Source organism: Cololabis saira, chromosome 2 (genome assembly GCF_033807715.1).
Source record: "Cololabis saira isolate AMF1-May2022 chromosome 2, fColSai1.1, whole genome shotgun sequence".
NCBI classification, from domain to species: Eukaryota; Metazoa; Chordata; class Actinopteri; order Beloniformes; family Belonidae; genus Cololabis; species Cololabis saira.
Genome location: NC_084588.1, coordinates 30,786,464 through 30,812,141, shown reverse-complemented (window position 1 = coordinate 30,812,141; position 25,678 = coordinate 30,786,464). Strand labels below are relative to the sequence as shown.

The window sequence follows — 25,678 nt, the reverse complement described above, 5'->3', positions numbered from 1 at the left end:
CTTGTTTAGGGCTCCATATTTCATCCATATATCAATTGATCGTGCATAATGTAGTCCCATTGGATAAAAGGAAGATGATGAGAAGAATTTGAGATGAGTAGACACTACACGCCCAAAACCCTTAAAATTATGATTTAGGAATAGAACAGTTAAGTAAGCAGTGACACACACTGTTGGCTGTTTAGGACAAATAAACAAGAAAGGTAAGCACAATAAATGATTCCCTGTGCAGCATTTTATGGCATGGTATGAGTTGCATATTGGCAAAAAATGTTAAATTAAAATCACGTTGGTGTCTCCCCCAATCCTGACATCGGATCTGCACCCCTGTAAATAATAATAGAAACCTAAAGCCCCGGATGTAGACGTCACAGTCCCGGGCGGAAGTTGCGTGAGGACATGGTGACTTGTTGAGTGACCTGTTTGGGTCTCCGTCTCTTGTAAATATCCCATCACTGAACCGAAGCTCCGTCTCCACGATGTTGGCGTGTAAACGCATCTGCAGCAGCACTGCTCTCCGTGCTGTCCGTGCTCTCCGCAGTAATGAAGTACATGCCCATCGACGAGCACGTCACAGTCTGTTTGTAGCCACATGCTAACTTTCCCCAACAACACACTAATACCGTTACTTTGTTCTTTCTTCCCCCCCTCTCCGTCTTCAGGTGCTCCACTGTGCTCAGGTGCGGAGATGTCTGTCCACGGCCACTGACGGGGAGGTCCGCATCGCAAACGTGCTGAAGGAGAAGTTTCCTTCAGCTTCAGCTCTCAAAGTTGTGGACATATCAGGTAAATGTCACGTGACCGAGTTTTCATAACGTGGATGCAGCAAGTGGGACAGTTATCTAAGGATGTATCTATCTATCTAAGGATGGGACTGGAGGACAGTTACTACTACAGGTGTCAAAAGTATTCACATTCATTACTCAGGTAGAAGTATAGATACTAGAGTTTAAAAATACTCCTGTAGAAGTAGAAGTATCAACTCAAGTTTTTTACTCAAGTAAAAGTATAAAAGTACTGGTTTCAAAACTACTTAAAGTGTAAAAGTAAAAGTAATGTAAGGGGGAAAAAAGCCATTAAGGACAAAAGCCATTGAGAATGAATGCATCTTAGTATAATGCAAATATATTAAAGAACCATATACTGGACTGTCTCAGAAAATTTGAATATTGTGGTTTTCTGTAATGCAATTACAAAAACAAAAATGTCATACATTCTGGATTCTTTACAAATCAACTGAAATATTGCAAGCCTTTTATTATTTTAATATTGCTGATCATGGCTTACAGCTAAGAAAACTCAAATATCCTATCTCAAAAAATTAGAATATTCTGTGAATCTTAATCTTAAACTGTAAGCCATAATAAGCAATATTAAAATAATAAATGGCTTGCAATATTTCAGTTGATTTGTAATTAATCCAGAATGTATGACATTTCTGTTTTTTTTAATTGCCTTACAGAATAAATAAATAAAGAACTTTATTACAATATTCTAATTTTCTGAGACAGTCCTGTATGTGTACTATTGAGCATTAACATGTGCTTCAGAGAGCACAAGATATGATGACTAGTTGCCTATAAGTATTGTAATGGTGCAAAAAGTCAAACTTCAGAGGCATGTTATCATTTATCCTAACCTTTATTGGAATGTACATCCAAGTTTAGTTGCAGGAATCTGAGGGCAATGGATGTAAAAACAAAACTGGACCAGAACATCTGAAACAACCACAACCAAATTCACTCTATCCGGATGGAGCAATTTAACTGGATAGTTTTTTTTTTTAAAGGCCGAAATGAAATAGAGTAATGAGGCTGTTTTTAAAATGTACGGAGTAAAAAGTGCAGATAATTTCGTGAAAATGTAAGGAGTAAAAGTAAAAAGTCGTCTGAAAAATAATTACTCCACTCAGTGAAGTATAGATAACCAAAATTTCTACTTAAGTAAGGTAACGAAGTATTTGTACTTCGTTACTTGACACCTCCGGTTACTACTAGGGTTGCCATCTTTCAGAAATAGAAATAAGGGATGCCCCGATTTCAGCAGTGCAGGCGCCAAAAAAAGGGACATCCCCAAAACTTCTAAACTGCATAGAAATGTATTTATTTTATATGAAAAGCCAAAATGCTTTGTTTAAAGTTTAAAGTGCTTTAATAGCATTGAACTTGCATGACTGTACAGACATCCAACCATACCAGCAACTGAAATAGCCTCCTATGTATGTATGTATGTATGTCCACATCAGCCAAGATGTAGAATTCAGCTACAGGGGAAGAACATGGTGTAAAAGTTAATTTATTTCAATAATTCAACTTAAAAGGTGAAACTAATACATTACATAGTCTCATTACATGCAAAGCAAGATGTGTTAAACCTTTATTTGTTATAATTTTGATGATTGAATTGTTTATTGATTTCATAATATAGGGATTTTTTATTTGGGGGTTTCATAAACTGTGAGCCATAATCACCAAAATTATAACAAATAGAGGCTTGAAATATCTCACTTTGAATGTAGTGGGAAATAATATATTTGTTTCATCTTTTAGTTGAATTTACTACAAATGAAGTTTTGCAATATCTTCAAATTTTCCGACCTTCACCTGTAGATTATGACATCAATAAATAAGAACATAATATATGTCCGTATTGGTTCAATAGGAAACGCAACTTTTAATTCCCAATTACGTAACAATTCCGTATTTCAAGCGACGGGTGGTAACCCTACTTACTACTAACATCTTTTTAGGATTCAAACAATATGTGTTATTGTGCTTTTATCGGACAGGCAAGTGTTATTCTTGTAGCGTGTTCCAGTTCTACTCTCAATTCAGTCACTTTGGGCCAACTTTTTTTTTTCAACCTTTATTTACCCAGGCAAGCAATTTAAGAATAAATTCTTATTTTAGAAAGAAAGAGAGCATAGCACTTTTAGGGGAGAGGGGAAGGGGAGTGCTCGAAATAAAAAACAACGTTATGTAAAATTGCATAATAACAGTACAATAAATACGTACAATAAATATAAATTGTTTCTACATAGCCTTTTACATGTGGGCACTTTTATTGAGCTGCTGCTTAATGTCATTATATTATTATAATGACAATAAAGGCTTTCTATTTCTAAGTACAATAACATTGAAAAACATTAAGACTATGGGACGTGTCGGCATAATCAACAGGTGCAAGAGTCAATTGTAATTTGTTGCAGATTTTGTTTGAAGACAGAGTGTGATATGAGGGCAGAGAGTTTGAGAGTGTTTTGTAGTGTGTTGCAGTCATAAGTTGCAGCAAACTGGAAGGTGCTGCGACCAAAGACTGTACGGGCTTTGGGGATGGGGAATTTAATGAAATTACTGGACCTCAGATTGAGGACAGAGTGTGACAGGTGTAAAAGGGAAGAGAGGTAGAGAAGTGTTACGCCAAGTATGGTTTTGTAGAGGAGCAGGAGCCAGTGACGGAGCCGTCTGGTATGGAGGGATGTCCAGTCTACCGGGTTATATAAGTCGCAGTGGTGAGTGGTGAAGGTTGCAAAGCGGATGGCGGAGTGGTGAAGAGTATCCAGTTTCTTGAGGGTGGATTGAGATGCCATCCTGTAGATGGTGTCTCCATAATCAAATATGGGCAGGATGGACAATTTGATGAGTGTATGTTTTGCTGAATGGGTGAAAGAGGCCTTGTTGCGGTATAAGAAGCTCATGCGAGCTTTGACTTTTGACTGTAGGTGCTTTTATTAATTGTTAATTGATGGTAAGAAATGGAAATTACTCACGTGCATTTAAATGAGCTTTTAAATAATTTCTATGTTTATAGCCTTGTGTAATTTGTTTTCATAACTATGCTTGGGTAACAAAAGATTATCAAAAAGAAGATTCACATTTTTTGCTCCTGTTGAAAACATGCAAAGAGCTTTGGAGCTTTTGGAGCCCTCTAAAATGCACTAATATAATCATTTATTGGATGTTTGGTCCAATATGATGACATGATGAGTGAGCTCTGTTTTTTGTATAGAAATATAAGATCTGTAGCAGTGCTGCCACAGAAACATTTACAAGCCAACATCATGGAAACGGAGCTTCAGTTTAATGATGGGACATTTACAAAACTCTGAGACACATGCAGGTCACTCAACAAGTTATCATGTCCTCAGTCGCGCAACGGGATGTTGGGTGCCGTTGTGCTTTACGCTATAACAATATACAGGGCTTTTGTCTAATATCATTGATTGTTAGAATCTTGAAATCATTGTAAGTTTCAAGCACAATACTTGTACTCTGAAGAAGCAACAATGTAATTTTTGCTATCCTGTGCTGTTTTAAGGTGGCTGTGGGGCCATGTATGAGATTCATATAGAGTCCCATGAGTTCAAAGGAAAACGGGCTGTTCAGCAGCATCAGTTAGTCAATCAGGTAAGTCCATGGTCCAGTGCAATCCCTGTTTCAGTTTCAAGATGATTTGTTTTCAAATGTGAAGCAAATAGAGAATGCAATTGTTTGTATATCACTCGTTTTGATTGAAAAAACAAGTTTAAAATGTGTTTGAACTGAGAATCAAATTTGGTCCATCAATATTTGATACTTTGTAAGATAATGCAATCTAAACACAATTTAAGCTGACAGCTACTCTGTCAACTGATGACTGCCAACATTTTTTCACTTGAAGACTTGGCTTTACAAATGCCAAACTGAGGGTGTTACCAAAGTCCTGATAAAAGGTCCTGTGAAAGTGCCTGTAATGCTAAAATCCTATATCAAGTGGTTATGGGAAAATATATATTTTTCAAATTGTAACTCATTTCTTCAGCTCTTAAGTTCTTACAGCATTGTTAAGGGAGGAGAAGATATAACCCAGCAGTAAAGGCAGCCTGCTGCTCTTCCCCAACACTATTCCTACTGTCATTTAGCAGACGCTTTTATCCAAGCATCACATTTTAGAGGCGGATATAATTTAAAATGAAAGTATGTCACAGTTTTTGCATTTGATTTATTGGTTATGTTCTATTTTTGTTGGCGTTCAAATGAAATGCAAACACTTTTAATCTGCATTTTACAAATCACTTTTTTTTTCTTCCTTAAATTGGGTTATACGGTAGTTGTTGAAAAAATTCAGGCTATTTTAGTCTTCCTTTTATTTAATAATACATGAAATAAATGTTTTTGTTATACTATGGTAATTAGATATTTAAGATTAACTTCATTGCTTTTCAATTCAAATGTTTCCTGTCAGAAGTTCACTCACTAGCTGTTTTGGTCTTCCACAGGCACTCAAGGATGAAATTCAAGGAATGCATGGATTGCGAATTTTCACTGATGTCCCAAAAGAGTAAACTGTTATTCTACTCTCAACGTTAAACTTTTTTTTTCTTTCATATGCACAGAATATCAATTTGAAAAGACAAAATGGATGTTGTTATTCAGTGATTTCAATTTTATCTGAACTGTTATGTGCTCATGGCAAGAATGGAGTGGGAAACTATCTCCCGACACTTACTCTTCAGCGGTGTGAAACGTGAAATTCACGTAAGGTTACACTAATGTGATACCGTCTACTTTTAAGATAATATATACAACCAGTGAATGCTGAGATACGCACAAAATGACAGAATAACTTGTTGTACAGTAGATGATGTAGGGCTTGTCCTTGTCTGGGGTCTTCTCAGGGTCAACATTGATGCTGGAAAATCCAGGAAACGTCATGTTATGAATAGTTTAGAACAGCTACACACCTTTGCTTTAGAATTAAGGTGGGAAAAAAAATGTATGAAACACTGTCCATTGCTGCTTACAACAATCTATGTGTTACTGGATTGTGCACACGTCTTCTGATTTTGTTCCATGAAGAATACAAAACTGAAATTAAAAAACGCTTTATTTACAAACTGCCTTGTTGTTTGGGGTGCATTTTGTGAAGTTTTGAAATAGTAATTGCATTAAATGTTCATAGTGAAAATCTAATAAATGTTGTTGTGTATATAGATCAACGTTTATTATAACACCTTGTTCCTATAGCTAGCTAAATGAGCTAAAATCCAATTAAATGTGGGTCTGAAAACCAGTGGCATCAATTCAGTCGAAGCTAAGGTATGGCAAGGTTACGAGTCACAGAACTTAACTAGAGTATCAATCAACACGTCCAGCAAATACTCATCACAGAAGTCTGCTATGTAGCTGATCTGTGTGGTCAAGAAAATTGGAACTTTTTCAAATGCAGTCTCGCTCACTGCAAAAACTCAAAATCTTACCAGGAATATTTGTCTTATTTCTAGTTAAAATGTCTAATTTTAAGTCAAAAAACACTTAAAACAAGAGTCATCACCAGAAAAATAACTTATTTGACCATTTTAACTTGTTTCAAGTACATTTTCACTTGAAATAAGTAGAAAAATCTGCCAGTGGGACAAGACTTATCTTCTCTCTACAAGCAAAAAAATCTTGTTCCACTGGCAGATTTTTCCACTTATTTTAAGTGAAAATCTACTTGAAACAGGTGAAAATAGTTGTTTTTGAATCTTGTCTTAAATGTAATGAGATTTTTTTTGACTAAAAATTAGACATTTTAACTAGAAATAAGACAAATATTCTTGTTAAGATTTTGAGTTTTTGCAGTGTATAATAACTAGTGAAATCGATCATGTTGTTATGATTTGCATTTGTAGTTATTCCATATGTATTAAGTAATAGAATAATCAATACAAATAGTCACATAGTAATTCCATAAATGTATTTAAAAAACAAACATTTACATTTTCCCTTGAAGCCAAGGTGTGACGGCTGCCATACCTTGCCATACCCAATTGACGCCCCTGCTGAAAACGGAACCCATTTTTCAGGCCCACCTTCAGGGAAACAACGGTAACCATGGCAACAGTGCATATTAGACTTCCTGCTTCGTTTTGTTCAGTGGAGGTAAGATATAACTCTGCATCATCAAAATGAGTCAAATTTAAAGATACACGTAAAGTGATTTTTATTTTTTGTACTGTAGATATTGTAAATTAATAACAGATTTTCTCTGCGACTTTATCACATCTTTATGATGCGTCCGGTGCACTTATCAGTTCACGGTCCATTTTCGCCAACAGATGGCGACCTGTATCCCATTCCAAGTAAAGAAAAAAAATACAAAATTAAAATATTGTCCTAATGCAAAACTAAACTCACATTGAATGAATCAGCAGTACCATCTCTAGAGAATATATATGTATCTCGCAGGACTTCACTACTTCAGACTTTTCCATGTGTGAATAAAGGCTCAGAGTGATTTTTCCAGTCTCCATTGTGGATAACGGCGCCTGTCACATCCACATCACCCCCCAGAAGCAGCCGAGAGGCAGAAACACCAGCTCTCCGACATGGCTAAAGAAGGAGCAGATATGACGGAGGAAACCCAATACATGATAGACAAACACGTCGGGAAAGAAACGGGGAGCGTGGAGTCACCTGCTAATGCCAAAGAAATGCGAGCGGTGATGCTGGCAGGTTTTGGAGGTCTGAACAAACTCCGGGTAACCAAGAAGGCAATGCCCGAGCCTCAGGATGGGGAAGTAAAGATCCGCGTCAAAGCATGGTAAGTATGAGAACACTGACAGGTTTCACACCTGCACTCAGTTGCAGATGCGATGCATCTACTGTACAAGCGAGAAATGTGCAGTCATGAAGCTACAGGTCTTTCTCAGCACATGAGGTTGTTGGCTTTCAACAAACAAAACTGATGTCAGCATTTTAAAGCCAGATTCAGTCATTTATTTTATTTTTTATTTTATTTAAAAATCTTTTATAACGCCACAGTTTACAAAACCAAGACAACTGCCGCGTTCCATTTGTCCTCGGAAGTGGGAATTTCCTAGTTCCCAGTCGGATTTTTCAACTGGAACGCTCCTCGAAGTGGGATTTCCCACTGGGAAAGTGGGAGAGTCTTCACCACCCCCGAGTTCACATTCCAAGATGGCTGCCCCGGTTGTAAACAGTAGAAGAGAGCTCTGTAAAAATTCGTAGCACTTCTTTCTAGTTTTGGTCACACTAGATCAGTCATATACAAGTATTGTTCAGCATATATATGCTGCTATAGTGTAATTTACATTTTTCATGTGGTATATGCGAACTACAAACTTGTTTTCCGACTTTGTAACTGGAACGCTGATAACTCGGCTGTGACGTCAATCCCAGATCCGAGTTCCGACTTCCGAGGTAAATGGAACGCAGCACAAGTCCTGTAGTTTCAGATTGCAGCAGAGTGCCTGCCTGTGTTTGCAAGCACATTAGTGAGATTAAAGTGCGCTCCGTTTTAGTCAATGCAGAATATTTGTGGAATCTGGCCTTGAATCCACAGAGGTCTAGCCTGTGACTCACTCCTGATAATAATGAAAAGAATAGCCCTGAGCTTTCACTTTATCTTTTAAAGCCTCTTAGAAAATATGTGGTACCAAATAGCTGCTAGTGGCCAGAGACAATTCAGAGGCAAGGTTTTTCATTCACATATTGAATCAGATGGATTTAAGGCCAAGAAACAATGAGGTCCTTCTTATTTTGTGTTGCAGTGGATTGAATTTCTTGGATTTGATGGTACGTCAGGGGACTATTGATAATCCTCCCAAAACCCCCCTGGTCCCTGGATTCGATTGCTGTGGAATAGTGGAGTCAGTGGGTGAAAACACAACAGGATTTGAGGTAAGTGAAATTACAGATCTTTTATGTGGTGGTCTGTGATGCACAAAACCTGCATCAACAAACCAAAAGGTGATGCTTTGATATGTGATTGTAACAAAGATTACATTAGCGTTAACCTAGTGTATGAATATCATCTCACCATAGTGTCTCTCAGTGTTTTCACATTAGTGTTTCCTTGCTGCTACATGGATTTGTTTCTTTCAGATAGGTGACAGAGTAATGGCTTTTGTGAATTATAATGCCTGGGCAGAGGTGGTTTGCACACCAGCGGATTTTGTCTACAAGATGCCGGATGAAATGAGTTTTGCAGAGGCAGCCGCATTTTCCCTGAACTATGTGGCAGCCTATATGATGCTCTTTGAAGTTGCCAATCTGCGTGAAGGGATGTCAGTGTTGGTCCACTCAGCAGGAGGTGGTGTAGTAAGTATACATTACATGTAACACCAGTACGCAGCCCAAAAAAGTTTAGTCAATTCATCAAACTCTTGCTACTACTCTTAAAAGCAGTTATGCCGTAAATGCAGCATAGAAATAATACACCTACATTTCTGTCGAGGATTGTATTAATGTAGCATTATTCCTTTGTGTATTGCACTCAGAGTTATCATCTGTGCTCTCAGACACTGATAAAACAGCTATTATTATTTTTCAGGGTCAAGCCGTGGCGCAGCTGTGCTCCACAGTACCTAATATAACTGTTTTTGGGATCGCCTCCTGTTTCAAACATGCAGCCATCAAAGACTCAGTGACTCACCTCTTTGACAGAAACGTTGACTATATACAAGAAGTCAAAAAGTAAGCATACCACAAACATCCTCAGCATAACTTATATGACGTTCAACAGTCTGTTTTGGTTTTGTTGCGATGTATTCAGGCAGCATTTGCTTGTTGAGCAACACTGCATGCATCATCAGGTAGCTGTAGCCTGGCCCACGTGGCAGCTAATGTGATAACGTGGACACAGCAGAGGGCTGTGTGAGGATGCAGATGTTAACCGGTTGCTTTATTTTGGCTTGTGCGTCAGTGGTTTCCATGGCAACTCGTGGCTCATCTCTGAGGGCAGCAGCATCGCGTTGGGTGGAGGTCTGTATGTGGCTGAGCAGTGATACCCTAAATATTCTGCTGACAGTGTGCTTGCTGTCAACCAGATTACACTTACAGTATCACGACAATTATGCTTTAAAGTTTGGATTTAATTCTATTGGAAATCATGCCGGTCGTCCTATCATCCTTTGCTTAACAGAGCTCTTGCAGAATTTTAAAATCATCTTTCAGTCATAAACTATATGGCTATATCACATGATGCTACGCAGCACAGAAAGCTTCAAAAGCATCAGACGTTCCATGCTTTCTGCCTACATATCAGCAGTGGTGGTGGATTACTATGCTTTTCATCTCTGGCCCACACATTCTTCTCAGGATCAAGCACAAAGTTCAGTTAAATTAGTCTTTTTACAAAAGGCAAAAACCATGGGAATCACAAGACCACCAAGCTGTCCAGCCAAGCAGGTACTCAGAGCTGCAAGGCAGAAAGTAAGGAATTGATGTCGTGACATGCCTTACATTCTTTTATGTCCTCTCTGTTTTTGAGTCTAATAAAGACCAACTTTTTTGTCTGGCTTGTTTTGTGTGCAATAACTTCAGCGTGCAAACTTTTGGCCTAACGAAGTAGAATGTTGTGGGCAGACGAAAACATCAATAATCTCTGGAAAAGAAAAGTGTAGGCAGACTCGGGAGGAAAACGTGGGTTGTGTGCAGCAGGTTTTTCTGACGTTAACAACCCCAGAGTAAATGTACATGTGTTACAAATCCATGATTAGACAAAACAGCCCCTAACCCTAACTCCATGGTCTAAATTACTGGATGAATTTATAAACAAGGTTTTTCTCTTCCGGATTGTAGTTTGCCATTGTTTAAAATCACGGCTTGCCTTATTGAAGAAATCTTCACATCATCGTCGGTAGACCATATAAATGTAGTCAAATAAGTGATTACCAGATAGCCATTAAACACCTCTGATGCTAATTTTGGATGTGAAAGAAAGAACTATAGATATTTTTTCCGCATTGCTGAAGGTAAAGTCTTCAAATCAATATTTGTTTAGTCAAAAGCCTTTAAAAAATATTAAAACCAGTCTAAAATGAAAGATTTCTCATAAGGCTTCTTAAAATTTTGTTTATCAAAATTCATGCTTCTCTCTACATATCGAAATTGCCTCAGACTTTAGATGAATCCTCTCCAAAAATATCAAATGTATTTTAGACTTTTGTAACACTCACATATTTATGAGTTAAAAAATAATAAATCTATAATTTGACTACTGGGAGGCCTTGAATTAACAAACACAGTTTTTATATCAGAGCTTTGCAAAATATCTGCAGCGCTAATGCTCCAGTTGTTATTAGTGTAAGTTGTCTTGGAGACTGCGATCTTGTGAATTGCTTGGCACTCATCGCTCATTACTGCTTGAAGCTTTGCTTTTCAGTGACCTTCACATTTGCTTTATTTAACAGGATTTCTCCCGATGGAGTTGACGTCGTGTTGGACTGCTTATGTGGGGAAAACACGGGGAAAGGCCTGAGTCTGCTGAAGCCGCTGGGAACTTACATCCTCTACGGTACGGACAATACTAGAGCAATCGCTGTGTGTTCTGGGGACTTTTTTCCCCCTCTGTTTGGTGCTCTGTAAGTGTAAATAACAGAATATGCAGTTTGTTACAAATTCCTTTGTCTTTTTTAAACGTTAAAGATAATTTTACTTTGGAAAATGTACTTAAACGCTTCATTGATGGGTCTAGCTCCCTTTAAGACACCCTGTGAAATGGAAAACTGCCATTTTTATATAACTAAATACGTATAAATTATAATATTTTTTTGTGTGGATTGAAGAGCTTTTAGAGGTGATTATTGGTGGATTGTATTACCTTTTGATAAAGCTTCACTGCTCAAGTCTCTATAACTTAAAGTAACTTTCTCCCTGCAGGAATGGTAAGAAGATGTCAGTATCAGGAACTTTATTGTAAAGTTGCACTCTAAGTGTCGCATACATATGCTGCGTTAGCTGATGCAGTGGTTGCAAAGTAATGAGCTTAGTTGACATATTCCAGGACTCTGTAAATGAAGTGGATTGATTTTCAAAGCTTCCACCCTAATTTGATTCATGTCAAATATAGAGGAAAAATAACAATGGTTTTTAAACTTAACTTATTTGCAGACAGTATGAACAGAGGATATGTTTTTCTTTTTTTCTTCGTATGCGTCAGTTTCTTCATTAGCAGGACTGGAACATATCCAAAAGGCTTGAAGCTGTAAAGCTTTTACAATACTACAAGGATGTAGCACGATGAAACGTATCCGGTATTATTTGGGTCCGTTCTTCCTGCAAGCACACTTCAAAGCGTGAAATGGCACGGAGGGATTGTTTTAGTTCTTCAATTCGCAGTGAGACTGCAGGTGATCAAGTTCCCATACCTGCCTCGTTCTCAGTCATGTCACCATGTTGTCTGCAGAATGTTGTTTCCGTTCTCTTGTTGACTAATGCGTGGATGTCCTTGGAAAATATGTAATCTTGGAGGCAGCCTCATTAATGTAAAGCCCTGTTGTACTTACAGTATCTGCATTAATGCTGTCACGCTAAAAAAGGAGAAGAAATGGAATGCATTTTTTTCTGATAAAATAACCATTTCCTTCTTGCAATGGTCCATCGTAAATACCTCAAATCCCAAAGACGTCAACACTGCCTCTAGAAAAGGTCAACATCAGGCTTTTAAAATGTTTTAACCCTATAATGCCAGATGTATCATATCATATTTGATAGATGAATTTATGAGACCTCTGTACCACCCCATATGAAAAAAACCTTTCATATGATTAAAAAAACAAATGAATCCAAGAAATACATAAAATGACCCAAAATATTTATAACAATACAAATACAAAAAAAATATTATTTTGAAACTCTTAATATCAAAATTGGAGGTGTTTTCGATTTCAATACCTAATACAAACTCCCAATTTAAAAGATATTGGATTTTCTGAGTATTATTTCTTATATCAGGCAGTAAAGGGTTAACACTATTTTTTCAAAAGGGCATGTGTGAATATAAATGTAATGCTTGCCAAACATTCCCACTTTGAAGTTAAATCAGTTATTGATGAATGAAGCTTCTGCATAAAGTACAGTTTGATAGATTGGAGCTAATTGGTTTCCAGGCAAAGTTTATGGATGTGAGAGAAATGATTAAATATTAGATGTGATGTGGTTAATAAAATGCTAGTCACTTATCAGTCTTCATCACGTGACAGAGAATCAGCCATAATCAGATTGCAGGCCCAGCCTGTTAGCAGATGAGATGTTTCCAAGGCCATGTTTTGCATCTAACAAACATTGCTGCGTCCATGGTATCTTTTCCAGAAACATACAACATCAAACTCTTAAAGCTTAAAAGCCAATATCTCAGCTTGTCACAAGGTCTTTTTCCTGTCATTCTGCTCCTGGCTGTACAATCAGCTGAGTCACTTCCCCCCAAAAGCCTCAGACTGAGAATAGACCAGATTAAATGCGATCCTAAATCAAGTTCTTATTTACAGTCGTGCCTAGGTAGTCAATAGGACATTTTCTTCCACAACAGTTGACATATAGCCTGGCCAGCCATCCTAATTCTTTCCGTCTGAGCTATAAAGAATCCGTCTGCTTCTTTGACTTTGATTTCCAGGGGGCAGTTCCTGAGGACTCTGAGGAAACTGTTTCTGGGCACCTCTGGATACGCCCACAACCAATCAGAGAAACAAAGCGTGGGACTGAGGCAGGGAGACAACCACACTAGTATCAATAATAGACATCCTGCGGTGGAGTTGGAACTCCACTGAGTGACTGTTGTGGGTTTTTGCAGTAAAAAAAACAAGGTGTTATGAACAATTCTGCAGCCATCCTGGTTGTTTTGAATTGTGGACCTTGGATTCATCTGTAGTAGTCAACACATACAGTCAGCCTTTTTGAGAATTTGTTTTATTTCTGAAATACAGGAATGGCTAAATATTAACAGACTTTTAACTTCTTTCTTGGGTTCATACTGTGTGCAAAGAAATAAAATCTAACAATCACATTTTTTTTAACATTTCCCAAACACTCGTAACATTTTTTGGATAAAGGTTGTAGATTAGTTAACAGAATGAATCAAGCAACAGCATCAGCTTGAAGTTAATTCATTTATTGTTTCCCAGATTGTTTTTCGGCAGCATGGTTTAAGGGTCTGAGTCGCCCCCCGTCTCACGCTTCCTGCGTCACAGCAGCCTGTTATTGACCAGTCATTTCTGTCCGACATTCAGCAGTCCTTTTATTTCTGTTTTTTCAGGCGCGTCAAACATGGTAACTGGGGAAACAAAGAGTTTCTTCAGCTTTGCAAAATCTGTGAGTCAGACAGTTTGTCATCAATATTGGAAGGAAACAGTATCCTGTAATAACCCAGCGAATTGCATAAAGCACTAACGCAAATGAGCCGCTCAGGGTTAACGAGTTTCTCTGCTTTGTTTTGTTCTCCAGTGGTGGCAGGTGGAGAAGGTGAATCCTATTAAACTTTATGAGGAGAACAAAGTAATAGCTGGATTCTCGCTCCTCAATCTTCTCTTCAAGCAAGGAAGATGTAGTCTTGTGAAATCGGTGATGGACAAACTCTTGTGTCTTTATGAAGAGAAGAAGATCAAGCCTGTGGTGGATTCACTGTGGGCGCTGGAGGAGGTAAGGGCCTGGGGTGAGCAAAGTGTGGAAGATGAGCTAAGTAGTGACAATATCCAAGAGGCTTGCAGAGATTTTAAACTATTTGAAGCACTTGTTTACAATACAAATCCCAGCGTGTAACCTGCACTTTTCAGTGTTCAGTCATTGACAGCTGGGTTGGGGGTTCATTCATAGATGGTGGGAAGACCACGTCTTCCTGTGCCAAAGTTATTATACATCAAAAGAAGCTCAACAGATCTGTTGCATCATATTTTCCTAAAAAACATTGTTATTCAATTCACGAGGAAAGTATTAACTAACTACCGGTATGCTAATCATATCATCTACAATATTTGCCTTAGTGGAGAAAAAAAAACAACCTTTTCTCAATTAACTTGTATGACCTCTGGGACAATTCTAGCTTTTTCTTTTACAAAAGAAATCATAAAAGGTATTAACACACTTATGTTGCTTGTCTTTATGGAGTTAGCCTCATTAAAGCCACTTAATACAACAATAGCTGTTCTGATCACATGGGAGCAGCGCAGCTATCACAAGAAACATCACATATCAGACCCAGTCGCGAGACACAGCCACGTGTACCTCTAGTGGGAGAAAGAGGTATTACAAGATGTGCTGGCTTGGTTAGCGTGGCGTTGTCAGTGGCTCTTTTGTCAATATGGCACATTTATATGCTCCAATGTGGTTAAAAGTGTTATTGCTACAGAGAGTAGTTTCAAGAAATTATCATTTTTGCAGTTAACACCGTCTCACAGACCACTTTTACATAGTTCTCTATTTCGACAGTGTTTCTCGCAAAATCCACCCAAACCTTAAAACTTTCTCAGTATTTTCCTGATGCCATTCTATGAGGCAGCAGTCTCATTGCGAACCGCCTCCTGGACGAGTTAATTGGCAGATTAACTTGTCCAGGAAGCAGTTTATAATTAGTGGTTGCAGTTTGTTACAGAACTTGTGGAAGCTGATTTTTTTTTATCACAGAATTTGATTAAAAAAAGAAAAAAACAGAACAAAACTATGGGAAAGTACTCAATCGGTGACTTAAGTAGGCCATGACGATCTCAGCTCCGCCAGGGATCTGCTCACCCTGACCAACTGATCATAACGTTAAGGTCGACATCACTCACTGATAAATGTAGCCTAAAAAATGGTACAATTACTATCATGATGCTGGTAAGCATATTGAAAAGAAGTTCTTAGAATAAAGTAGTACCAATTGAGTCATCTAAGGACCCCAACCATGTTAAAGAAATCCTCGGCATCTCACGTCCCACATAGATTCTTAGCCTCCCGGAAAGCTTCATGCTACTTTCAGGCAGTACAACACCCATTTATTCTGATTTATTAATATGATTGACTCATTCTTGAGACCAATTCTGTCTGACCTCTCTGTCTGGTCATATGCAGGCTCCATTTTTTACATTGCGTCTCTTTTAAGTCATTGCGCTTATATGGGTCTTCTTTTATGACATGCTTTTTTTTTTTTTGGTCAAACGGCACACACTTAATCTTCAAGTTTGGTGACTTATAGTTCCGGCATAGTCTCTGCCAGAGGGCCTCCACTTTGTCATGTCATTAAATGATTCAACAAACCTGGAGGAACTGCTGTGCAAAAACAGCAATAACACGAGAAAACATCACACTCCTGTCAGATAAATCAATATTCCAAAAAACACTTTTTGAAGAAACTAGTGCCGTGAGCTCCGGACCAAACATGACAAGCCCCATCTAGACTGTTATCAGTCAGGCTCTCTGATGTTCTTCAAACCTCAGGAATGACAGGATTTGAATACTGAGTTGGTCTGCCTGCAGTCGTGGGCTGTGCCCAACCGAGAATGATTGGTAAATGTGAAAAATGCTGCACCAACAACTCTGCACTGCTGCACACTATAAAACATGTTTGCACTAAGACAAGAACAATATAACCAGTAGGATGCTTCATTGCTTGATGTCCTCAATGTCAAAACACCTTTTAAGAGTTGTGAAAATGAATGGCGGCATTAAAGGGTGGTAAAACCTTTACAGCCCCATTTTTTTGGAGGGGGAAATGTGTTGCAAGCCTGAAATGCAATAATTGATTTATCGGTTAAACATCAATCCACTCGTCCATCCATACACTCGTCCGTCCGTCCATCCATCCATTTTCTATACCCGTTTTATCCTTTGCAGGGTCACAGGGTTCTGCTGGAGTCGATCCCAGCTCATTACAGGCGAGAGGCAGGAATGATATGTCGTATATTCTTAAACAAAATGGAGTTGATTTTAAGAAAAAGAGAGGCATCTTGGGTTCAAATTTTCTGTAAATATTTTTTTTAAAGTTACTCAAATGTAAAAATTACAACTTTTTTTTGTTCTTGATTACATTTCTGATCTGCATTTCTACATTTCTGGTCTGGGGCTGTAGTAAAACACCTCGAGAAGCTTCCTATAAATCTTTTTTACTACAGTTGGAGGGAATGAGAAAAAGACGTTGAATAAATGAGTGCTCTCCTCAGAATTATATTTCTCATGGGAAACTTCCCATGTATTGTTGTGAGTAAACTTTGGCACATTGCTCAGGTCATTCACTACAATCATTGCCCGTGAAGAATCTCATTAGAGGGGAGGATGGCGTGGGATGTGGTGTCTGGGCACAGCCTGCCTCACTTGTTAACATGCCTGAAAGGAAAACTCTTCGGGCATCAGTGTACTGTACAAGTTGACCATGACAACCTTTCTTTCTGGGCCGAAACATTGGGGAGTATGCGTTTGGCTGACAGAGTGCAACGGAAAGTTTTTCGACCACCTGCAGCTTCAACTTGTCGTCGCTTTGTGTTTTTGAGGTGAATGCTGTTCGCCATACTAAAAAATGAAATTGAAAAAAAAAAAAGTCCACGTCCGGTCAGCTCTTACCCCTCTCTTCTGAAAAGTTGCTACACATCAGCAAAGTGCTGGACAAGTTTATGACCTAATTTAGCTCTTGGCCTGTCGTCTGCTTTTTCTTAAGTATTGAAAGTTTGTGCCCCAAATGCTCCCAGACTGAGAAGATCTTACTGTTATGAGAAAACAAGATATGGGTTAGTTTTTGATATGGACATTTTTTCTTTCAAACTTTTCTTCTCTTACCTTTCTTAACTTCTCTCTTTTGTCAACACAGCAGCTCTCTTTGTGGTCAGGGGTGATAGTACTGCAGGTTTTTACCATTGCATAATATAATGCATGCCATTTCATTATTGCAGAACATAACCCACCATCTATGAATGAATCCCCAACCCAGCTGTCAATGTCACAAATTTGCAGCTCTTATGCCTCTACATATGCATCAAGATTGAATAGTCATAACATTCATGCAAATGCAAGACCAGTTCAGCCCGGCTGTGTGATCACTGCGGTACCGGGATGTTGTTCTCCAGTGGGTGGTTGATCCTGTTTAGAGCAATCATACCTGACTGGCAGTGTGATCCAAATGTAGGATTGAGCTGATAGTTAACTGACTATGTCAGACAACCTCAAAAGATTCTGTCACACAACTTCCAACGGGAGGTTTGAGGCTGTGGTCAGGTGTTTCATCTGATACACTGATGCTAGAAATGTGTCTGTCAGTTTGAGTGTTTAATATTTTTCTTTGTTGATTTTCGCTGTATTCTTTGTCATGTTAAACATGTCCTAAATTTTGTCATTTAAAAAAAATATTTCCATGACATTTTGTAACTAAATTGGAATTTCAGGTTCAAGCCCAAAAAACTGGCTTGAGTAAATTTATGTGGCTTTTAGGCAGTATCTGGAATGAGTCCAGTCTTTACCACAGCTTTTTGCTGAGTCAAAATATATCTGTGCAGAACGCAGCTCAAAAGTTTATGCTGACAAAATCACTGAGCTTCACATAGTCAAATATTTTTTGTGCTTGAAGCAGAACACTGCATAAGACTGAAAATGTTTGGCTGTTTTCATTTATACTTTAAAATATGAATGGTTTCTGTACAGCATGGGAGGGTACCACTCATTCTCTTTTAGCAGTCCCAACCATCGACCAACGCCTCCCCTAAAGAAAAAAAAAACAAAGTACAATGTGTTGCTTTAAATTGTGCAACCCAGTGTCATTTTTTCTTAATTACCCCAAAAATATTTTTTATATTATCGTTAATATTATGACTACCCCACTGTAATAATATTTTGTTGAAAAAGAGTTAATATTTTGGTTTGTTATCAGGTAAAAGAGGCCATGCAGAGAATTCATGACAGAGGAAACATCGGAAAGCTCATTTTGGATTTTGAGAAGTCTCCAACCCCTCTGGTAAAAACAATACTTTCAAGTATTTTTTTTCCACACACATCAATAGGCAATGCATTTCTGTACTTCCTGTGTGTTACATATTATTTTACAAAACATTCAAGCAACATAAGTTACCCAAGTCATTTTTTGCTAAAACTGACAGGTTAGGTAAGTATTGATGTATAGGACTTCATGGAGTGGTATTTAAAAACTTCCAAGTTATTTCTCCATTACATAAATAATGACAAGTATTCAAGGGATGTTTGTGAGGGGACAAAGAGGAAACGAGCAGAAAATGGCAATAAACTTGCACAGGATGCACAATCAAAGCAAGTTGAGGAGAGTTCCTGCCACTATGACACTCATGGATTCATGAATACTGGGAAAGTTACCTCATTTTCATGTTTCTGTTGAGTCACTACATTCTATTTGAATCAAAGCATTCAATATGAGTTTAAAATGTAGATTTTCAGCACTAATTTGAGTTTTATTTGACGTTTGGGATGTCTGCAGCAAATATTCGGGTTGTTAGAGCCTAAGAAACCACTGGACAAGATTTTTCTCATATGTTACTGTAGCGCTTTCAACCTCGATCTCACCATTACACAAAACAGGTGATCAAATATATAGCCTGTTAAAGCCCAAGTAGAGCTGTAGTCAAGACTCAAAATGTGTATACATAACACACTAGATTACTAATGAAAAGGTGATTGTTTTTGTATCAGAAGAAATCATACTGTTTCAAACTTTAGTAATATACAGAAAACCTGTTTATTTAAGTTGTAGCGTTGGTATACAGTGGAGAAAAAAGTATTTAGTCAGACACCAGTTGTGCAAGTTCTCCCACTTAAAAAGATAAGAGAGGCCTGTAATTTTCATCACAGCTATATCTCAACTATGAGATACAAAATGAAAAAAAAAAATCCAGAAAATCACATTGTCTGATTTTTAAAGAATGTATTTGTATATATCTTTATTTAAACTTGAAAATCATTGAGGGCGAGCGTTCATTTACAATGACGTCGAGCAATACAAAAGTAAAAAAACAAAAGACAGGGACAAAAATAGCAAATTTTCATATTATAGTGGATAGTAAGTATTTGGTCAATAACAAAAGTTTGTCTCAATACTTTGTTATATACTCTTTGTTGGCAATGACAGAGGTCAAACGTTTTCTGTAAGTCTTCACAAGGTTTTCACACTGTTGCTGGTATTTTGGCCCATTCCTCCATGATCTCCTCTAGAGCAGGGATGTTTTGGGGCTGTCGCTGGGCAACACGGACTTTCAACTCCCTCCAAAGATTTTCTATGGGGTTGAGATCTGGAGACTGGCTAGGCCACTCCAGGACCTTGAAATGTTTCTTACGAAGCCACTCCTTCTTTCCCCGGGCGGTGTGTTTGGGATCATTGTCATGCTGAAAGACCCAGCTACGTTTCATCTTCAATGCCCTTGCTGATGGAAGGAGGTTTTCACTCAAAATCTCATGATACATCCCCTCATTCATTCTTTCCCTTACACGGATCAGTCGTCCTGGTCCCTTTGCAGAAAAACATCCCCAAAGCATGATGTTTCCACCCCCATGCTTCACAGTAGGTGTGGTGTTCTTTGGATGCAACTCAGCCCTCTTTCTCCTTCAAACAGTGTTGTGTTTCTACCAAAAAGTTCTATTTTGGTTTCATCTGACCATATAACATTCTCCCAACCCTCTTCTGCATCATCCAAATGCTCTCTTGCAAACTTCAAGGGGCCTGGACATGTGGCTCAAGTAGGGGGACACGTCTGGCACTGCAGGATTTGAGTCCCTGGCGGCGTAGTGTGTTACTGATGGTTCCTTTGTTACTTTGGTCCCAGCTCACACCAAGCTGCTTACCTATTGCAGATTCAGTCTTCCCAGCCTGGTGCAGGTCTGCAATTTTGTTTCTCACATCCTTTGACAGCTCTGTGGTCTTGGCCATAGTGGAGTTTGGAGTGTGACTGTTTGAGGTTGTGGACAGGTGTCTTTTATACTGATAACCAGTTAAAACAGGTGCCATTAATACAGGTAACGAGTGGAGGACAGAGGAGCCTCTTAAAGAAGAAGTTACAGGTCTGTGAAAGCCAGAAATCTTGCTTGTTTGTAGGTGACCAAATACTTATTTTACAGAGGAATTTACCAATTGATTCGGTAAAAATCCTATGACGAAAATTACAGGCCTCTCTCATCTTTTTAAGTGGGAGAACTTGCACAATTGGTGGCTGACTAAATACTTTTTTGCCCCACTGTATAAGTGTAAAATCCTGCCATAAAAGCATAAATGGGACATTTCTTTGTGTCGGGACACTGGCTCAATGTAAAATATAGCAATTTCATTTCAGTTTCATTATATGGCTTCTAAATTGATACACAGCAAACTCACGAGAGGTAAAATGTGCTCATTCTCTTATATATTATAACGCCTCCTTTTTACAGCAGTATGCAGGAGGATCAGTGACTGGATTAATGTTACTTGTGTCAGTGCACAAGATAAAATCAATTTAATATGTCCGTAATTATAAAATCATAGTTAGTGACTGTTAGATGAATTATAAATAACTTTACTGATTTCAGGACCTGTGGACTATCGTGAATAACTATGGTGTGGACAATAATACAAACTTTTTACATATGCCTCGAATGAAAAGAAATAGTATGTAAAATAGGAAGCAACAAGAAGGCAAATTTTAGCCTTCTTGCTTATTTAGCTCACATTTCCCTTCCACTGCATACAAAACTATGCACACTTTGTATAAGACAGGGATGAGTAGACTCTACTTCCTGAAGAAGCTCCGATCCTTTAGTGCATGCAACTAGACACTGGCAATGATCCACAAGGCTGGAAATAAAATGATCAGCTGTAGTCTGGAGACACTGGAGACAGTCAGAGAGAAGGAGGTCTCTGGATAAACTGCTGTCCATCATGGACAATCTACCCCAGGGGTATCCAAAGTCGGTCCTCGAGGGCCGCAGTCCTGCATGTTTTAGATGTGTCCTTTTTTTATCAAACCGTGATACAAGGAGCTTGTTCATCAACAGAACTATCCAGACTTTGATGACAAGGTGGTGACGACCGTTAATTAGAATCAGGTGTGTTGATGCAGGGAAACAACTCAAACATGCAGGATTGCGGCCCTCGAGGACCGACTTTGGACACCCCTGATCTGCCCCATCCACTGCTTGACACGCTGGAGGAGCAGTGGAGCTCCTGTTTCCAATAAACTGTTGAAGCTCTGTTGTCCCAAAGAACGACTCGGGAAATAATTCCTGCCATCAACAATAACTCTGTATAGTAATTCACCCATGTGTGAGAGGTGATCGCACCTCCACACTACATTACTGCCCAGCTCTTTCAAACATTTCTCTTCATCTGTCACATAATTACACAATTGCACCACCCACTGTATATACTGTTGAATAACAATTACTTATTTGTTCTTTTTTTTTTTAAAGTCTTATTTACCATTTCACAAAATCTACATAATGCTCCCCTTTTTGTGTAGTATTATGCAGCTATATAGCTGTTACGCATGTGTTATGTGTCTGCCGTTTGGACAAAACAATTTTCCTGCTGGGATGAATAAAGTGCCTTATCTAGCTATCTATCTATGGAAAAAAAAACTATTAGAGAATAAATGAGTGTGTTTGTTTTGATTTCACCCATTGTTGTCCTTTGGTTGGTGGTTTCATATTATGCACCAACAAAAGTAATCAGTTACAGCCAACCCCCCCAGTAGATCACTAAACTACCTGTGTGAAAGAGCAACACTGCTCAACCTGCAAGTACGGACCCGAGAACACGGCTACTCATGTTCAGAAAGTACATTTACATATTCATTGTTCCATTAGGTGCCTACTCACATTTGTTAACGGTATGAGCTGCTATGAGCTGCTCAGTAAACAGTTAATAATTGGTGAAATAATTTCACCACTAGATGGCCAATGACAGCACGGAGACCAGTGAAGCAGGGGAGGAAGAAGAGGAGCCTGAGGGGGATAATGACAGCAAGGAGCGGATGCCCTTCATCCATTAGAGGGAACCCAGAGCACACCTGGAAAAGCTGCATAGATTCACCACAGAGGAGCATGGCCGCCTATGAGTGTGTATGTATGTTTGCATGGGCTGTATGCTTGAATGTACGTGTATGCAGTACATGTTTGTGCCCGTTGTCTATTAACTATTCCCTATAGGTAAAGGATAAACACAGAACAACCTGTTTGTCGCCCGGGTGACAAGTGCAAGACCCAGTCTGAAGCCAGTCTTTGCTGCATTTTTGATGTAATGTGAATTTGTTTGCGTGTACTTTATAGTTAACTGCATCTGCCAACAGTTTACTGAATTAGAAACCGACCGAATGAGCATCTAAACCCTTTGATCTGCTGTCTTCTTATGGTAAGCACTCATAAATAGATTTAGTGAAGCACATGTGTGTTATAGATGGTGAATGCAAGTGAAGTGGAATTTAATTCCCACCTGTTTTTAGTGAGGACAGTTTTAAAATAAAACAACTGAGATAAGTTTGAGAGAAAGACCCAAGTGTCTTAATGCTTTTTGGGTTTTTTTTTTTTTAATGAGTGAATATTGTGCCAACCCAGAGAGGTAGAGGAGTGTGTGTCTAGATGTCTGCACGATATATTTTCTTTGTTGCCAACCTCAAGAGATTACAGGATCACCAGTGCCTTTGAGCAAATGAGTGTTAAAGAAGTCAGATCACTTCAGCTTTTGGATCTTACATCAAACAACGAAAATGGTTTTATTTTAATTTAAAAATAGATAAGAAAATGGATGTGCAAAACCTGTTGAGTTGATTGTGCGCCTCATGAGCTGTTTGTGTGACGTGTCGGTGGATCCCTCGCTGAACTGGCCCACAAATACAGTCAAATACAAAACAGCGCCTGGTTTGTTGCTGAGTCGCACTCGACACATTCGTACATTTTAGACACTTCAAGCGGTTTTGGAAACTGAGTAAATGCATGAGAAAGTGTGATAATCAGCGGTCCGTTTTCTTGAAGTAGTCAGTCCGAAAGGTTTGCGGAGTTTCTGCTTTGCTCGTCTGACCAAAGTTGTTTACTTGCTGGTGCCTCAACAAAAGTGCCATGAGAGTTATTTTTTTGCAGCGAGCTCCCGTGTAGAGGCCGATGAAGGTTTGAGCAACACTGTGTATTACTTTACAGAAGTATAACAAGTCTAGCTGCTAATGATGCACATTCACCATCCTTTTAGTTTTCACGGTAACGACACATAGCATGCTTCCCATTTTCACTACTTGGTCATTCTTGCATATACATTGTGTTTTCTATTGTTATTCACAATTTTACTGAGAGCAAACATCAAAAGGTATTTCCTCAATTAGAAGAGAAACTAAACAAGACATTGCTTTGTAACAATGGCATTTCAAGAAATTAATTTTATTTAAAAAAAGCTGAATAAAATCAAATCCACAGGCTTTATAAGTAAGTTATAAAATGCTAAAACTAATTTCCAAACGTGGAAATTTGGATGAAACCGTGGAGACACTTTGGAAATGGATTCAGTGTTGATGCCTTTCTTGTTAGGTGTGGGTGAGTGTGTGTGAGAGAGAAATGTCCCTGTAGCCTATATGTTCATATAAAAGAAAAGGCTAAATGTGTGTGATGACTTTGAGCATTTTAGTGTATTGACTAAATTCCTTTTAATTTGGTTTACCTGTGGTTCTGTATTATTGTCACAGTTTTTGTTGTGTAATATTTTTTGAGAACAGTTCTGTTTACTTGAATAAATGTATCTGCAAAGTATGCTGCAATTGTGTTTTTATTTTTTTTCCTCACAACATGACAACTGTGTATCCTTTGTATCCTTTCTTAAGAACACTTCTTTCATATAATATTACAAGAAGGATTACAGTATATACGTGATAAACATTTGCTTCATCAATGTTTACATCAAAGTTATGTTGCAGCTTCCTCATGCAGAGCATGTGCCCTGGTGTTCATTAGATTCAAAATGTGACATAGACTGCTAGTAAACTTTACATGATGTACCCTCGACTTAAAACAAATAGCCAGGATTTTATTTACAGACATTTTATTTTTGACACTGTAGAGTTAAACAAATCTGACTGAGATATGACATCTGTTATAAAACCGTGATTGCCTGGTGCAACCAGCATATGTACTAGCGATAACTGTGCAAGAAAAATGACTTTATTTGAAGCATGTTGTGTCATTAATTATTCATGAAACCAGATGTGCTCATCTGTGAAGTGGCTGTCTAGTGCTAGTCCTGGGTTCAATTCTGCCTTCAAGTGCAAAGACACCACCCCTCACAGAGCTTTCATTGAAACTGCACAAACAGTTTTCATGCTGGAACTGGGACTTAACCTGGATACAATGCCGTGAGTCTACTCTAAACAGGTATGTACTGTATTGAATGGCACAAAAATTGTAATGGAGTTTTAACTAACAGCTACTGAATGTTGGGTGAAAGTAGATTTACCGGTAATTCACTTTTTTTCTTCTTTTTTATTAAAATTGGCAATGTACAATTTTAAGATGCATTAATGAGGAGATGGTCTTGAGCTAGTGTTTGACAATTGCATGGCTGCATTGAGCACATATGCAAAGTTTTATTTTGTTTGTGTTTCATTAGCCCCCCCACAAATCAGTACACAAAATCTGATTCTATAAATAACTTTGCTTGCAACCGTGGCAGAAACTGGAATCCGCAGGTCTAATAGTAGCCGTATTCTAACAGGTTACACAACCACCTGGGACACTAAAACATTACATTTTATGATTTTCTTGTTTCTACTGATATTGTGACTTAAATGGATTCCATCCAGTGTACTTGAGTCTTTCATCTCACTGCACTGTTCTGCTGCACCATTCAACCTGTTTGTGACACCAGATGGAGCATAATTTTCTCAAAGAGACTTGGTTTGTCCAAAACTGACACTTTTGATGGAGCTGAGAGGAAGAACACTGTATCTGAGAGGCAATTAATACATTTCCAGCTAGTCGGAAAATGAAAGGAA

The 25,678-nt window shown here is 38.4% G+C and overlaps 2 protein-coding genes across 4 annotated transcripts; both read left to right on the top strand.

Moving 5' to 3' along the window:
• The first annotated feature begins 367 nt into the window (after positions 1–367).
• Positions 368–5,875, top strand: bola3 (bolA family member 3). Its single transcript, XM_061710506.1, has 4 exons — positions 368–548; positions 663–786; positions 4,318–4,406; positions 5,258–5,875. The coding sequence occupies exons 1-4, from the start codon at positions 480–482 to the stop codon at positions 5,321–5,323; spliced, it is 348 nt and encodes a 115-aa protein (XP_061566490.1). The 5' UTR covers positions 368–479; the 3' UTR covers positions 5,324–5,875.
• A 1,339-nt stretch (positions 5,876–7,214) lies between these two features.
• vat1l (vesicle amine transport 1-like) lies at positions 7,215–24,399 on the top strand. 3 transcript variants are annotated; one of them, XM_061710485.1, is made up of 10 exons: positions 7,215–7,563; positions 8,534–8,663; positions 8,868–9,083; positions 9,316–9,458; positions 11,177–11,280; positions 14,017–14,072; positions 14,205–14,222; positions 14,358–14,399; positions 18,589–18,672; positions 22,601–24,399. In XM_061710485.1, the coding sequence occupies exons 1-10, from the start codon at positions 7,349–7,351 to the stop codon at positions 22,697–22,699; spliced, it is 1,107 nt and encodes a 368-aa protein (XP_061566469.1). In that variant the 5' UTR covers positions 7,215–7,348; the 3' UTR covers positions 22,700–24,399. The 3 variants fall into 3 exon arrangements, with proteins under 3 accessions (XP_061566469.1, XP_061566477.1, XP_061566462.1); XM_061710493.1 differs by lacking the exon at positions 14,358–14,399; XM_061710478.1 differs by having other exon boundaries at positions 7,227–7,563; positions 14,205–14,399.
• The last annotated feature ends 1,279 nt before the right edge of the window (positions 24,400–25,678 follow it).